This window comes from Urocampus carinirostris, chromosome 12, assembly GCF_059441175.1.
Source record: "Urocampus carinirostris isolate Australia breed hairy pipefish chromosome 12, RoL_Ucar_1.0, whole genome shotgun sequence".
Taxonomy (NCBI): Eukaryota; Metazoa; Chordata; class Actinopteri; order Syngnathiformes; family Syngnathidae; genus Urocampus; species Urocampus carinirostris.
In genome coordinates, this window is record NC_142360.1 from 2,026,443 (window position 1) to 2,040,632 (window position 14,190).

Genomic DNA, 14,190 nt, shown 5'->3' on the forward strand with positions numbered 1-14,190 from the left:
TAAATGAACAAGGTTTGCCGGTATATTTTGTTATATAACTGGGAGATGTTTGGCGGGCCAGATTAAAAAGACCAACGGGCCGTATATGGCCCGCGGGCCGTAGTTTGCTCATGCCTGGTAAAGCCCTTAATCACAAAGAGTCTCAAAGGGCTACCATATAATTCTTTTTTTATAATATGATATTCAACCCTAGCGTCTCTTTTTTCGCGTTTCTTCCACCTAAAATGAACTGCAATCCCCAATCGCCTCATTTTATAAGTGACTTCATCACAACTCCGTTCCTTCAAAAACTCTAATTTGTTTATATTATTCATTACTGTGCTATTTTAGATAAAACTAAAAATACACTTTTGCTCATTTTTGACAAAAAAATAATCTGTGTTAAAAATTCTGTGCATCTCTAGTTGTTCTAGTATTTATCCAAAATCCAGAATTTTTCCGTCCGTGGTGAATTTGTGCTTGTTGTGCAGTGAGTTCAGCTGATGACACTGTAGTCATCAGTAGCTTGCAAGTCATGGTGAAAAACTGGAATCTCGCATTTTCAAACGGAAAATCATGCCTTACTGGGTGTGTAAAGGTGCTCTAAATCCTTGAAAATGCTTGGATTTCAATGTTGTGTTTTCAAGGTTTAAAAAGTGCTTGAAATTTTGGTATAGTGCTTGTAAATGCTTGCATTTGTTGCCATGTCTCACTGCATTCTGAATCGATAGACCACTCATTAAATGAAGTACCAAAAAAAAAAAAAATCTGCATATCAATGACGCTGACACTTCTCGCTGGTTGCTTCGCCATTTTATTTCTCCTTCCCTCATCAATAACGGCAGCTGAAATAAGTTTTGTATGGCATTGTTCTATGAAGCTTTATCGCCCCCCACGGGTTGTGCCCAAGAGTACAGGTGCATGTACACCTAATCATGCTACAGGGATCTATGAAATTTGAATGATTGCAAATATTATCCATCAATTGTGGACATTTGTAATGGGCCATGTAAAAAATTAAGGTAGCGTTTAACAGTGGTAAATTGTAACGGGAAAAACTTCTGGCAGCTGAAAGTGTAAGCTACATATTACCGTCATTTTTACCCAACACCAATACGGGGAGATATTTGTCTCAAAACCAGATATGTTGGCGATTGAATCAAGATCTATAAATGAAATGTCTTAATAAATGCACACTTTAGATTTTAAATCGCATGTGTAAATCATAGATATATTTGTGGCTTTGCAAAATACATGATTCACATTAGATTTTTACTTTTAATCGTACTGAAGAAATTTGAAAAATAAATTTGAAGGTCCTTATAAAGTGCTTGACTTTGGCCACAAAATAGGTTGACGAACCCTGGGCTTGTTACTTTACTGATCACAAGATGATCTTGTTTGTTCAGCCCATAATTACTGTCAGAAAATGAGGGTGAGTAAATATGTTCTAGTACTGTACACATTAAAAGTTAGCAATCTAAATGAGGTTATGTCCCTCAGCTATGTAGACTAAGCAGAAGTACCAACACCGAGGATTATCATCATATCAAGCACACACCTCATCAGCTATCTCCATGTGCTAACCAGGGATCTTAGTGGTGTTTACTATCGCTGCTGTCTCCAATCAACGTATCGTTCTGTGACTTTTCATCGCCATAGTCTTGTGGATGATCGTAGAAAGACATAGCCGACGTTTACATCCTCATACGATAAAGTCTTGTGTGTAGGACAGCTCCTGATGAGGGCCACGTTTTAAGTTGTCACTGACACAAGTCGTTGTTGATTTCACTGTTGTAGGCCAAAGACCCTAGGGCTGCAGATAAGACTGTTGCCATGGTCCTGAAGGAGATACCAAGTAAGGCGTCATCAGAAGGGAAGCCCCTCCTCACACTGACTACCAAGGTGGGCAGAACCCTTTAAGAATACCTCCGCGTCCATTGCAAAAGCTGCTGTTTTGTTGTGGAATCGGAACTACAGTCGACCCCTAACCCGGTTATGGCGTCCATACCTTCAGATGTGGAATACGATGTTTTTTCAGTCCATCATCATGGCATTCTCCGTACTGTACAACAACAACAATTTTTGTGTGCCGAAAAACGTACAAAATAACAAATCAAACCGCATTGTTCATACATATGACGAGTTATGTCAATAAGATGACTGTCTGTAATTGGTTGACATAAAATAAGGTCCTGGTCTGCTATTGGTTTTGGTCACGGTATCATAAAGATGCCGATATGCTATTTGCTAAACTCCCTACCATAATGACCTTCTCTCCAGTTGTTGAGAAATGAATTTCCCGTAAAAAATTTGTGTAGCTATGCGTCCCAAACTTAAATGGATACTACAGGAAGAAGCAAAAAGATGTTAACGACGAAAAACATATATGAAGAAAGCAGACGCAATACGGCCATAACCAATTGAAGACATTTAATAAAATGAAGGATGTGATTCAGGCAACACAGTCTTCTAAGAGGATGAAAAAATTTCCTAGTGGAAGTTTTAAAATCAGTTTTCATTTTAATCCGCCATGTCATCCACCCTCTAACTTGACTCTTCCAGCTCAAATCACATCGCAGCAAAGGTAATAAAAGGTCATCTTTACATTATTATGTTATTAAATCATTTACACATGTATTTTGTATAGGTACTTAGGGGCTGAACTCCCTACCATAATTACCTCTCCATTTGTTGAGATATGAATTTCGTGTAACACACCTGAATATATTTAGCTGTGGGTCCCAAGACTGAAAGGGATGCCACAGAGAGGAGCAATAAGATGATAACAATGAAAAAAAAAGCTTGAGGTAATGAAATATGAAAAAAGCTGACGGAATATGTCCATAACCAATTAAAGATTGAAACAATTACTAAAATAAAGGAGGTGATTCAGGCAACATAATCTTCTAAGAGCATGAAAACATTTCCTAGTGGAAGTTTTCATTTTAATCCGCTGTCTCATCCACCCTCTAACTTGACTCTACCAGCTCAGATCACGTCACACCAAAGGTAAATAAAATGTCATCTTTTACTTTATATTTTTGTGTTGTTACATCATTTATACGTGTATTTTGCATATTTAGTACTTACTAGGGCTTTACGATTTTAGAAAAAAAAAAAAAAAAAAACTAATTGCAGGATTTCAGACCAGTATTGCAATTTTGATGCGATTTTCAATTTTTTTAAGTAAATTTTCTTTGCTAGTTTTGGTTTTGTCTATACTCAACCATATTGAAATGCTAAACCTAGAAAAAACAACACCATTTTCTGGCAAGCTTTGTTAGGGTTGCTTCCTGTTGACCATTTTTTACTTTTCAATTCCTTAATGGATAGAAGTATCTACCCACCTATTCAATGCACAAGATAGCATTTCAAGCTAATTAGAATAGTGGTCTAGACAATTTTCAAAAAGAAACATCACAAAATAACATTCCATTTATTTGCTTTGACATGTCTTCATAATACAACAAAGTCAACCTCTAACATAAATAACATTTGAAAAAAGGAAATAATAATCTCTTAAAAGAATCAAGAGCATTTGCACAGTATAAAAGATCAAATATCCATCCATCCATCCATTAACTAAACCGCTTATCCTCAGTAGGGTCGCGGGGGTGCTGGAGCCCATCCCAGCCATCTTCGCAGTGGGCAGGGGACACCCTGAACCAGTTGCCAGCCAGTCGCAGGGCACACAAGGACAGACATTTCGCTCGCTCATTCACACCTAGGGACAATTTTGTTTTTTGGAATAAGGGAGGAAACCGGAGTGCCCGGAGAAAACCCACGCAAGCACGGGGAGAACATGAAAACTCCGCACAGGAAGGTTGGTAGCTGGATTTAAACCCATGACCTCAGAACTGTGCCGCACGCGCGCTAGCCACTGTCCCGCCGTGCTGCCCTCAGATCAAATATATAGAATAGAATAGATTATTTATTGTCATTGCTACAAATGGGCTAACATATTGTGACAACGAAATTGGGCATGACACTCCAGTTTTACACATTCATGGTGAGGTATGAGCAAGAAGATAAAGGAACAGAGACGATAATGTTATAAGACAAGGGGGATAAGGCTATAGTTATAATTTACATGGTATTTACACAAGAAATGTCGGCATGTGGGATGTTACATACAGGGTTGTCGTGATAACGTTGGTATCGTAACGGTTGTGCAATATTGCATTTGGTGCAAAGTCATCATAGTGCAAAAATAGTCAGCATATGCATTGGTGCAAACATAGACATCATAGTGCAGAAACAGGAAATGGTCAGACATTGTGCAATTTGAGCATTAAACGTAGTGCAGTCGGCATGTGCAAGAACAAGACATGAGTAACATTATATTCGTATGAGGTAGTGTTGGCCCGAGTTTTCAGTTTTTTTGTGCGGTGTCTGTTTGAGCAGTGAACAAGCATAGTGCAGACAGCATGTACGTGAGTACCATTTACATACGTGTGAGGTAGTTTTTTGCAACAGTTTTCAGTTTTTTGTGCGGTGTCTGTTTAGGGTGGTAATGGCTGTGGGGAAGAAACTGTCTCTGAGTCTGTTCGTTTTTGCTTTGTGTGACCTGTAGCGCTTGCCAGGAGGCAGCAGGTCGAAGAGATGGTGGCCGGGGTGAGAAAAGTCCTTGATGATGTTTTATAATAATTTATAATTTCCTTGTATTGTCATTCTGTGTAACAATGTACACAGAACGAAATGTCGATTGCACCTGACCCGTTGTAGCGAGCCGATGCAGCCGCTGCCAACAGAGGGCGCCGCCGACCACTTTTTAAGTCTTAGGAATGACTCAGCCGGGGCGCGAACCACCGACCTCCCAGTCTCAAAGCGGGCGCCTTACCATCTAGGCTACTGCTCTGCTAAGGTAGCGAGAGCAGGCAATGTCCTCCAGACTGGGCAGAGAGCAGCCGACGATTCTCTGGGCTGTTTTGATGATCCTCTGGAGCTTTTTCCTGTCTGCTGCTGTGCACCCAGCATACCACACCGTGATGCAGTATGTTAGGATGCTCTCCACTGTGGCTTTGTAGAAGGACACCTGCAGCTGCTGGTTTAGGTTATTTTTCCTGAGCAATCTCAGGAAGTGCAGTCGCTGCTGGGCCTTCCCTACCACCGCTCTGGTGTTTGCAGACCAGGAGAGGTCGTCGGAGATGTGCACGCCCAGGAATTTGAACGAGTGGACTCTCTCTACACAGTCTCCCTTTACGATGAGTGGTGCTGGATTCCTGCCATTCCTTCTGAAATCCAGAATCAGTTCTTTTGTTTTTGTGGTGTTCAATATGAGGTGGTTTTCCGAACACGACGTTGAAAGTGACTCAACCTCATCCCTGTATGCCGCCTCGTCCCCTTCAGAGATGAGGCCGATCAAGGTGGTATCGTCAGCGAACTTAATGATAGTGTTTGTGGGGTGGGTCGGTGAGCAGTCGGAGCTGTAGAGGGTGAAAAGCAGGGGGCTCAGTGCACAACCTTGGGGGGAGCCAGTGTTCAGTGTTAGGGTGGGAGAGACGTGGGTACCGAGTTTCACCGACTGTGGGCGGTTGGAGAGGAAGTCCATTATCCAGTGGCAGATGGAGGGAGAGAGTCCTAGGTGTGCAAGTTTCTCCACCAGGATCTCCGGGATAATGGTGTTGAAGGCTGAGCTGAAGTCCAGGAAGAGCATTACACTTAAAATAACCCACACCAAACAAAGTAAACAACAACAAAATAAATTGTGCACACTATAAAAAGGTAATCATTGCACACTAAAAATAATCCACATTCTTTTGAGGCTGTAAACATGAAATGTCTACAATTAGTGTAATTTGTGTAATGTGCTCCTGCAGCATGTTCATCGGTGCAAAAAACATATTATAGTATTAATTCAAACCCACCAACTTATTAATACTACTGCCACTACTTTTTATTAGCCTTATTATAACATTTCACTTATTAACTCGCATAAATATAAAGTGTTACCTCTAATCTATAATGCAGTTTTGGGTTTGGACACGATTAGACATTTTTAGCTAGAAAAAACAACATTCCACCATTGCTGGTTTGCACGGTCATATGTATTGTAATTAGGATCATTTTTAAGGTGCTGCTACAAATTACTTGTGTTTCCTTCCCCTGGAGCGACTAGGCAAAAGCAAATTCTGCAACCGGTGTTTTTCTTCTGTTCCGCGTCTGCTTTGTCAAAACCAAAATAGGTCAGAACAAGTGATGTACCTCCCTTCTTAGGTGCAAGCGCCGTTTCCTTCTCTTTTGTTGCCTGTTTACGGATCCCGCCATGACAACTCAATGAGCTCACACAGTTGGTGTGGCATAGTGTCGCGCTTTATTTGCAAGTGCTGTTGCTAAAATGTGCCTCTGATTGGCTGGCACTTTTAAAACTCGAACAGTAACAATTGTGGTTGGCCCAAACTCCATCACTCACGACAAAACCTTGAAAAACCACAGTTCTTTGCGGTTTCACTACCGCACTACATCACATCGCGATGTTGATTCGATTTCAGTTAATCGTGTTGCCCTAGTACTTACTATATACAATTCTTTTATTTCAAGGTTTTTTCCTGCGGTACCAAGGGTTCATTCCTGTAGGTTTCTATCAACCGCCGTACGAAAATTTCACCTGACGATCGCCACCTTAGAATAGATTTGTGTATCCCAGGTCTTCTGTACGGACAGAGAATCATACTTTCCCTTCCGATTTGCCATAGTGGACACGAGATTGATGATAATAACCTTGAACAAGACCGATTGCTGGAGTCATTCCCGTCAATGTTTATTTTCTTGGCCTCTTTCCAGGAAGGGGATTACCAACGGGGTCAACAAATTTAATTTTGCTAATCAAGTCTGATAAACCTCCTTATTAACTTTTAGCACCTTATGAATGGCGCATCAAACTATTTCTGAATGGCACGCAGAGCTTATCTTGTCCCGTCTGCCGCTTCCCTGATTGCTTGGTAAAGAATGCTTGTACTGTTTTATGTCATCTTGTATTTCTGTCTGATTCAATCACCTGCGGGGTGGTTCCAGCCAATTGATTTCCTGATGCGATGTCTCATTTCATAAACTGCCACACAATCCGGATAATAGTTCGACTCCAGGGAAAAAGATTAACATACTGTAGATAGAAGTTTGCACAGGAGATTGTGAATTAACAACAGACAGTCAGCATTTTACAATAGCTGCTGTGTCAATATTGTTTTTATTGAAAACATTTTTCTCAGCTTAGACAAATTCCACATACTATAATCCCTTGTTTATCGGGGATGCAAAAATGCAAAAATCTGGCAAGTAGACCGATTTTTAACACGTGCTCTGCGCAAAAGTCGATTGGGGATAATGTATTGCGGTGTTGTTCAATTCAGACAGGAAAAAAGCCACACATGATTCTTGGCCCCCTCTCCTAACAGGAGTAAGCTAGGAATAATAGATTGCTGTAAAAACAGTGGAGTTAATTTTAGGCTGGTCACATGTGCGCGTTCAACCTGCCCGAACCAAAAACAAATCCACTCTGCCGGCCTCTGCTCTCAACAAGTCAAACAGGGATAATAGATCACAGCCACAACCCGGCATTTCATTTTAGGCAGGCCAAAGGACACGCCTCCTGAAAAAAGTGCCCTCTGCTGGTCGCAGCAATTTGGGATTGGGGATAATGGATCGCAGCTGCACTAGTACAGTTCATTTTTACCTGGAAATACACGCAAAAAAAGCCGTCAGTGTGCTCTGATGGTCCCCACTCGCAGCAAAATGTAATTAGGGATACTGTATCACAGTTCACTTTTTGGTTGACAGAACGGCAGAATATGTTATAAAAAATTACTATAATTTTACTTTTTTGAATAGTAAAATAAGAAAATTATGAAATTAAAAAAATATTGATTAAATAGTTGTGATATAGTTATCTAAAATGTTTTTATTTTCTCGCAAATTAGAATATTACACAATAAGAAATGTTGAATATGTTAAATAAATTATAATATCGAAACATTGAATATGTTAAAAAAATAATTATAAATGAGTATTCAAAATGACTGTTATTGTCTTTTTCCTTACAAAATATGACGATTACAAAAGAAGAATATTAAATAATATAGTTTAGAAATATTACTGTTTTTATTTCTTTTAATATAATTGATTAAAACATAAGTATATTCTTAAATAATAAAAATAGTGTAATTCAAAATTACTGTATTCTAAACCTTTTTTCAAGTAAAATAAGAATAATTTTACAGAACAACACATGACATGAATTTTTTTCCAGCGGAACATTATTTTTATTAAATCATTATTATTGTTATTATTTTTGCAGCTAAGGCTCGAACATCACTTTCTAACAAATTATTCATTAACTTGACTTAATTAAATAATTCCACCCATATAATATTGCAATATGATTTGCAACAACAACCAGTTCCCCTGCTCACTGTTTGAAGTGGCTGGGATGGGTTCCAGCACGCCCCGCCACCCTAATGAGGATAAGCGGCACCGAAAATGGATGGATGGATGGATTTGCAACAAATAATTAGCATTTTTGTCTGATATGACGGACAGCAGATAATTTAGCTCATTTTAACTGTAATTTTTCTCCTATTGCACACCAGACAAAGTTTCACAGAATGACAGAGATTGCAAAACACCGGTTTAGGCAAAACTCGCTGTCAATATTTATAAATGCCGAGGCTGTTTTATGATGGTCCCATGTCCCAAATTTGTTCTAAATCCAAGACATATTTTCTCCTTAGAATGAATTCCTCGATTTCTCTGAGCTTAGATGAGACTTGGTTGCACCATCTATATCAATGACATATGAAGTAGGCCAACAGACATCTAAAAAGGTCACCGCAGCGGGTGTTTGGATCGCCATCGAGCTCTTTCGCTACCATCTAAACAACCCTGATAATTATTCAAAAGCTCCTTAGGAGTAATGTGAAAACGGATAGTAAATCATCTTAAGTTTTGTTATGGGGGTCAGAAGAATTCTGATTGGAGCTTTAGGATCATTGACATTTAAGTCATCTGAAGACTGAATTATTAAATACAAGCAAAAGATAAAACATCTGAATTAAAATAGATGGAAAGGCCTCCAGGTTTCACTCAATAACTTCTTCACTTCATGTAACCTCTCCTAAGTTCACCTCCAAGCTTCTGACATTCCCTGGAGAGCAACTTTTGAAAAAATCTCTTGAGCAAAGCCCAGGTGACACAATTAGTACAGGTTTTCTGTCACGTCATTCACTCGATTGCTACTTGAAACACTTGTACACTAATTGTCTCGGTGCTTTGCATAGTTACAAAGAGAGAAAGACCATAAAAATGCATCAATAATTAAATCTAACCTCCCTGGAGGATTGGGACAACCTTGATCTTAATTGTTCATTGTCTACCTTTAGGAAAGTACCAAAGGATGGATAAGATACCGAAAGTACTGAAGTCCAGGGTTTGCCAACCTTGTTTGAGCCGAGAAACACTTTCTTCATTGATAAAATATTGAGGCACTTTGCCCAAGAAAAAAAAGAAAAGAAAAATAAGCCGCTTCAGTTATATTTTCGCAAAATTTGAAGTAATTCTAAAATTCAGGACTCGTACATGTTCATGAAATCCTTAAAAAGGCTTGAATATTACTGTTGTCGTTTCAAGGATTGAGAAGAGCTTGAATTTTGGGTGAAGTGCTTGTAAATGCTTGAAATTTTTACCATGTTTCTAAACAAATCTGCTTGATAAAGGCGCTTACACTACTCTCTGGTGGCTTCACTTTGTCAGTGCATTTGTTCTTCCCTCGTAATTAATTGCAGCTGGCATGAGTTTGTACAGTGTAGCCCTATCCAGGGTAATCCCCTCTACAGGTTGCGCCCAAAAGGACAGGTGCATGCTATACCAAAACAGGGCACTATGAAATGTGTTTTAGTGGAAGAAGAGTATCAATCGTGGACATTTATAATGGACCTTTCAAAAAATTAAGGTACTGTTTCCTAGTGTTAAATTGTGATGGAAAAAACTTCCTGCAACTAAAAATTTAAGCTACATATTACTGTGATTTATTTTTAACCAACACCTATTTGTCTCAAAAACAAATATATTTGCGATTTACTCAAGATCATGTCTTGATAAATGAACATGTAAGATTAAAAATCGCATATGTAAATCGCTATATTTGTGGCTCTGAAAATGTTTTTCTTTCAACAGAGGAACTGGAAAATTGGCTTTAAAGGGCTTGAATTTGGCCATTAATAAGGTGTATGAACCCTGATAATTTAACAGGGTTCCCACAGATCTTTGAAAAGTCTTAAAAAAATAAGGCCTGATTGGCATTAAAATGTCAAACATATGAACGCATCGATAAGATTTATATGTGTTTGAGCAGACGCATATTGCAACTTCAGACCATGGGAACATGTATGTTTAATGAGAAGTGGCTGCCCGACAAACATTTTTTGCCATCACTAAAAGCTGTGCCAGGTAATGTGTACGAGTTACGATGTATTGTGTGCAAGAAATATTTGTCTTTTTTGTTGTTTGTTTAATTGTGTGGGGTTTTTTGTCTTAAATTTAATTTCAAAATGCATTAAAAATGTCTTTAAAAGTTTTGAATTTAAGTTGCCTTAAGCCGTAGGAATCCCGTTTTAGTTCAAAATATATTATTTCAGTCCTTCAAGTTTTACTTATTTTGACTTTTCTGAGAAAAAATAATAAAACACTTCTAGTGAGCAAAATGACAGACCACTGCAATCAACTTTTTGAAACTGTTTTTAGAACCTCATAGAAATAGAAAATATCATATTTATTCTTGTGTAACACACATTTTTATACCTAAAAGGTATTCAAAGTTTTGGTACAAGTTATAAATTGGGTTTTACAGTCGCGCTATGATCGATCATTTGAAAATTATCGCTGACCATAATCACAAAACATTAAATCGAAAGGGAATCAAACCCAGGTCGTGGTGGTGAGACCGCAGAATCATAACAACTAGAACATCAGTTATATGGATAACATACGAAAAGGCATTTAATTTTATCTCATTATAACTCTATTTTTATTTACCGTACCAGAGACAAATGTTAGAGAATGAAAAAACTGAAAATTGTCCTGAAAGATATAAATAAACGCAGAAAAGCATAATGAAGGAAAAACTCTTCGGTATCTGATGATGAATCAGACTTTGAAGGGCATTAAATGACTAGATTGTAAACTTTATGTTGGTATTGTGTTCTTAGTTTATATTTTCAATAAATTATTTAAACCATGGCCGCACTTACAGACTCATAATTTGAGCAGAGAATTTGTGTGAAAAAAAAATAAAGATTTTAATCAAGAATTTGGGGGCGTGTTACACAAGTGTGCGTTGTACATGAATAAATACGATTATATCTATAATGTACAAAAAGTATTTGCCAGCAGTGTTTTGTAAAGCAACCTTAATTTACATCATTTTTGTATATTTTTTTTATTTAACAGAAAAATCACTTGTTCTTATATTTAAAAACAAAAGGAATCGTTAAAATATACATTGTTTACTATAGTTAATATCGTTTTTTTTCTCGTAAAATATAAATACTTAACACTAAAATATTTTGAGTTAATTTTATCATTTGAATGGTTTATTTAATCTACCGTATTTGACGAAACAAAAATACAAAATAATTCATTAAAGGAGCTTTACGGAATTTGAAACTTTGTTACTCTCTGCTGTCATCTCTTGGCTTTAAGTCATGATTGCAGCCTAGTAAGCTCAGTCATGATGCACGTGCAAGTAAGTGCATTCTCTAGCCTCTCGATCACTCCCCCAGTCCCTTTCATCGAACATAATGTTTTCTGCCCTGAACAGCTTTGCTAAAAATAAAATAAAAGCATGTAGGCACAATAGAAAATAAGACTCAGGGGCTGTTTGAGCTCAATTGGGCAATTTTAACGCATACCTTTTAACTTTTCAAGAATACCTCAAATGACGCACCCAACCTTTAATGTGAAAAAAAACAAGTTATTCCTAAATTCTTAAAAAGGGATCATCGGATGTATTAATTTCTGCTTACTTCAGTTTTTCCCATTGTTCCCTAAAATCTTACCCGGAAAGACACTTTACACTCAATATTTGACTCCATTTCTGTAACTCGACCTTTTGTAGTGTACTCTGGACCAGACATCAAAAGCAATATTTAATTTGTTGTCACCATAAAATTAAATTGAAGAACCTCTGGGACACCAGACAAGTTCTCATGGAACACTATTGGGCCGCGACACAATGCTTGAAAAAAACTACTATAGTAAGAGCAGCAGACTGTGAGATCCGTCAACATTTTAATACGGTCTAAATTTAAAGTGCTGGTCAAATGCACAAGGCTTTTCTGACAGCGCTGACCTTCAAGCAGTCACATCACTCCACAGGAAATGACAGCAGACAGGTATATGCAGACTAATTCACAATCCCACCAACAAAAGCCAAGACTATTTTTCTCCAAACCAGTATCCCCTCAATTTTAACAGTTAACTACGGTTAATTTGTTCCATAACCACCCGTATTAACGGAGTTCCATGAACTATGTATACCCCTGGACTTGGGCTTTAAGATATGATACTTATAGTTCTTTTCAACTGCTTATATGCCCCGGTTCTCGTCTGAATCATCTCAAATTGACACCCAGTTTAAATTAACCAGGAAAAACAAACCACAGCTCAGGAGCCATTTTCACTCTGTACTGTTACAACTACACATAAAGACAATTTAGAGTTTTACTGATGCTTATTCTACCTCCATTTATTTCCCTTACCTAAAACCTTCACTTTAAAGACTTTATCCATCGGAACTACACACTTATTGTTTTGTGACTGCTAGCATTTAATTTGGCTCAATACACTTTGGAATGACTCATTGCCTCCATAAAAGGGCAATATTTGATCATTGACTGCATAACCTGCTGTCATATTCAATTAGCCGCAGCCAAACAGTCCATTGAAGAAATAGTGCACTACAACTTGAGCGTTTTTGCAACACACATTCTCTCAAATTATTTACCATTTAAGTCTCCGTTTGCAGAATCTGTGCAAAAGTGAATAAAACCGTCCAATTGCCCAGATCATCACTATTATGACATTATGTCTCCTGTAGCGCCGCCTCGACGTCTGCCTGTTTAATTAAAATTTCTTGTGTTAATGTAGCCCTGAGGGCAATGACGGGGGAAATGTCAAGTTCCCTCGCTGCCAAGCTGACACAAGGACAATATTAGCTCACAACTCCCAAATGATCGAGTGACGATTCAGCCTCGGAACATACAATGTTCGAGGCGGCGGTCTACAACTCTCCTGTATCGCAAGAAAATGATGATTACCACTTTTTGGCATGGGAAGGCAGATAAGACATGTTGGGTTTATTGGTTGGGGCCCATCCAGCTGAATGGCAGAGTTTTTTTGAGCTCCAAATATGTGCTAGCGCTCACATGATATGTCCTGATGATCAGTAATTGTACAGTGATTAGTTTTGAAGTTGAAGGCAAAAAAGTATTTACCGTGATTGATTTTAATGATATTTACAATCATTAAGGTTTTAACATGACTTTCTACGACGTTTTGCAGTAATACCTGCTCACCATATCTAAAACGTTTTTAGTTTGTTTTTTTCTTGTACTTGATTTGTCAGAGCGGAGATCAATCAGCTCCACCCGGTCATGTCTTTTTGGTTTTCCCAAAAAATAATTAACCAGAATGCTTATGCACCATTAGAGCATCATCCACGTTGAGACGCGAAACCATTTTTGCGTGGAATTTCCCTTTTTGGCGTGGTCATTGACACATGTGAATGGAAAACCCAAAGAGTAAGACATCCAGAGGGAGTCTAAAACAAAAATCTTGATATGGTGTTAATATTCAATGTCAGTCTAGCCTGGGAGAGTGGAATGTCTTTCTGGGAAAAAAATGCTGAGTGAACAAAACCAAAAGTGCTGGGTCAGCCTTTTGGGCCATTTCTCACATCTTGGGTAACTTAACTGACTGTCGGTGAAAAATAGTTGGACATATCTAAACTGTTCTTTATTTTCTTGGGTGAACAGACACACATTAGCTGCTCCTGTTTTGCACCTACATTCTACAACTGTTCCTGCAATAAAACCCCGCCTGGTTTCGCGCTTGTCATTTTTGACTTTTTTCCGCACTACAGTGGAACCTCGGTTTTCGAACGCCTCTCAGTTCGAACAAATCGGTGTTCGACCAAAAATTTAGAGAAATTCTTGCTTC

General features: G+C 38.3%; 1 protein-coding gene across 3 annotated transcripts in view; it reads left to right on the forward strand.

The window, feature by feature from the left end:
- Positions 1-14,190, forward strand: part of pex5la (peroxisomal biogenesis factor 5-like a) — a 238,467-nt gene that overhangs the window by 115,218 nt on the left and 109,059 nt on the right. For 2 of the 3 annotated variants that reach the window (XM_088349648.1, XM_088349650.1), the window contains exon 2: positions 1,780-1,884. The exons of the other annotated variant lie outside the window; for it this stretch is intronic. In XM_088349648.1, the coding sequence (XP_088205774.1) occupies positions 1,780-1,884 (105 nt within the window). The remainder of the gene's footprint in view (positions 1-1,779; positions 1,885-14,190) is intronic. 3 annotated transcript variants of the gene reach the window in all.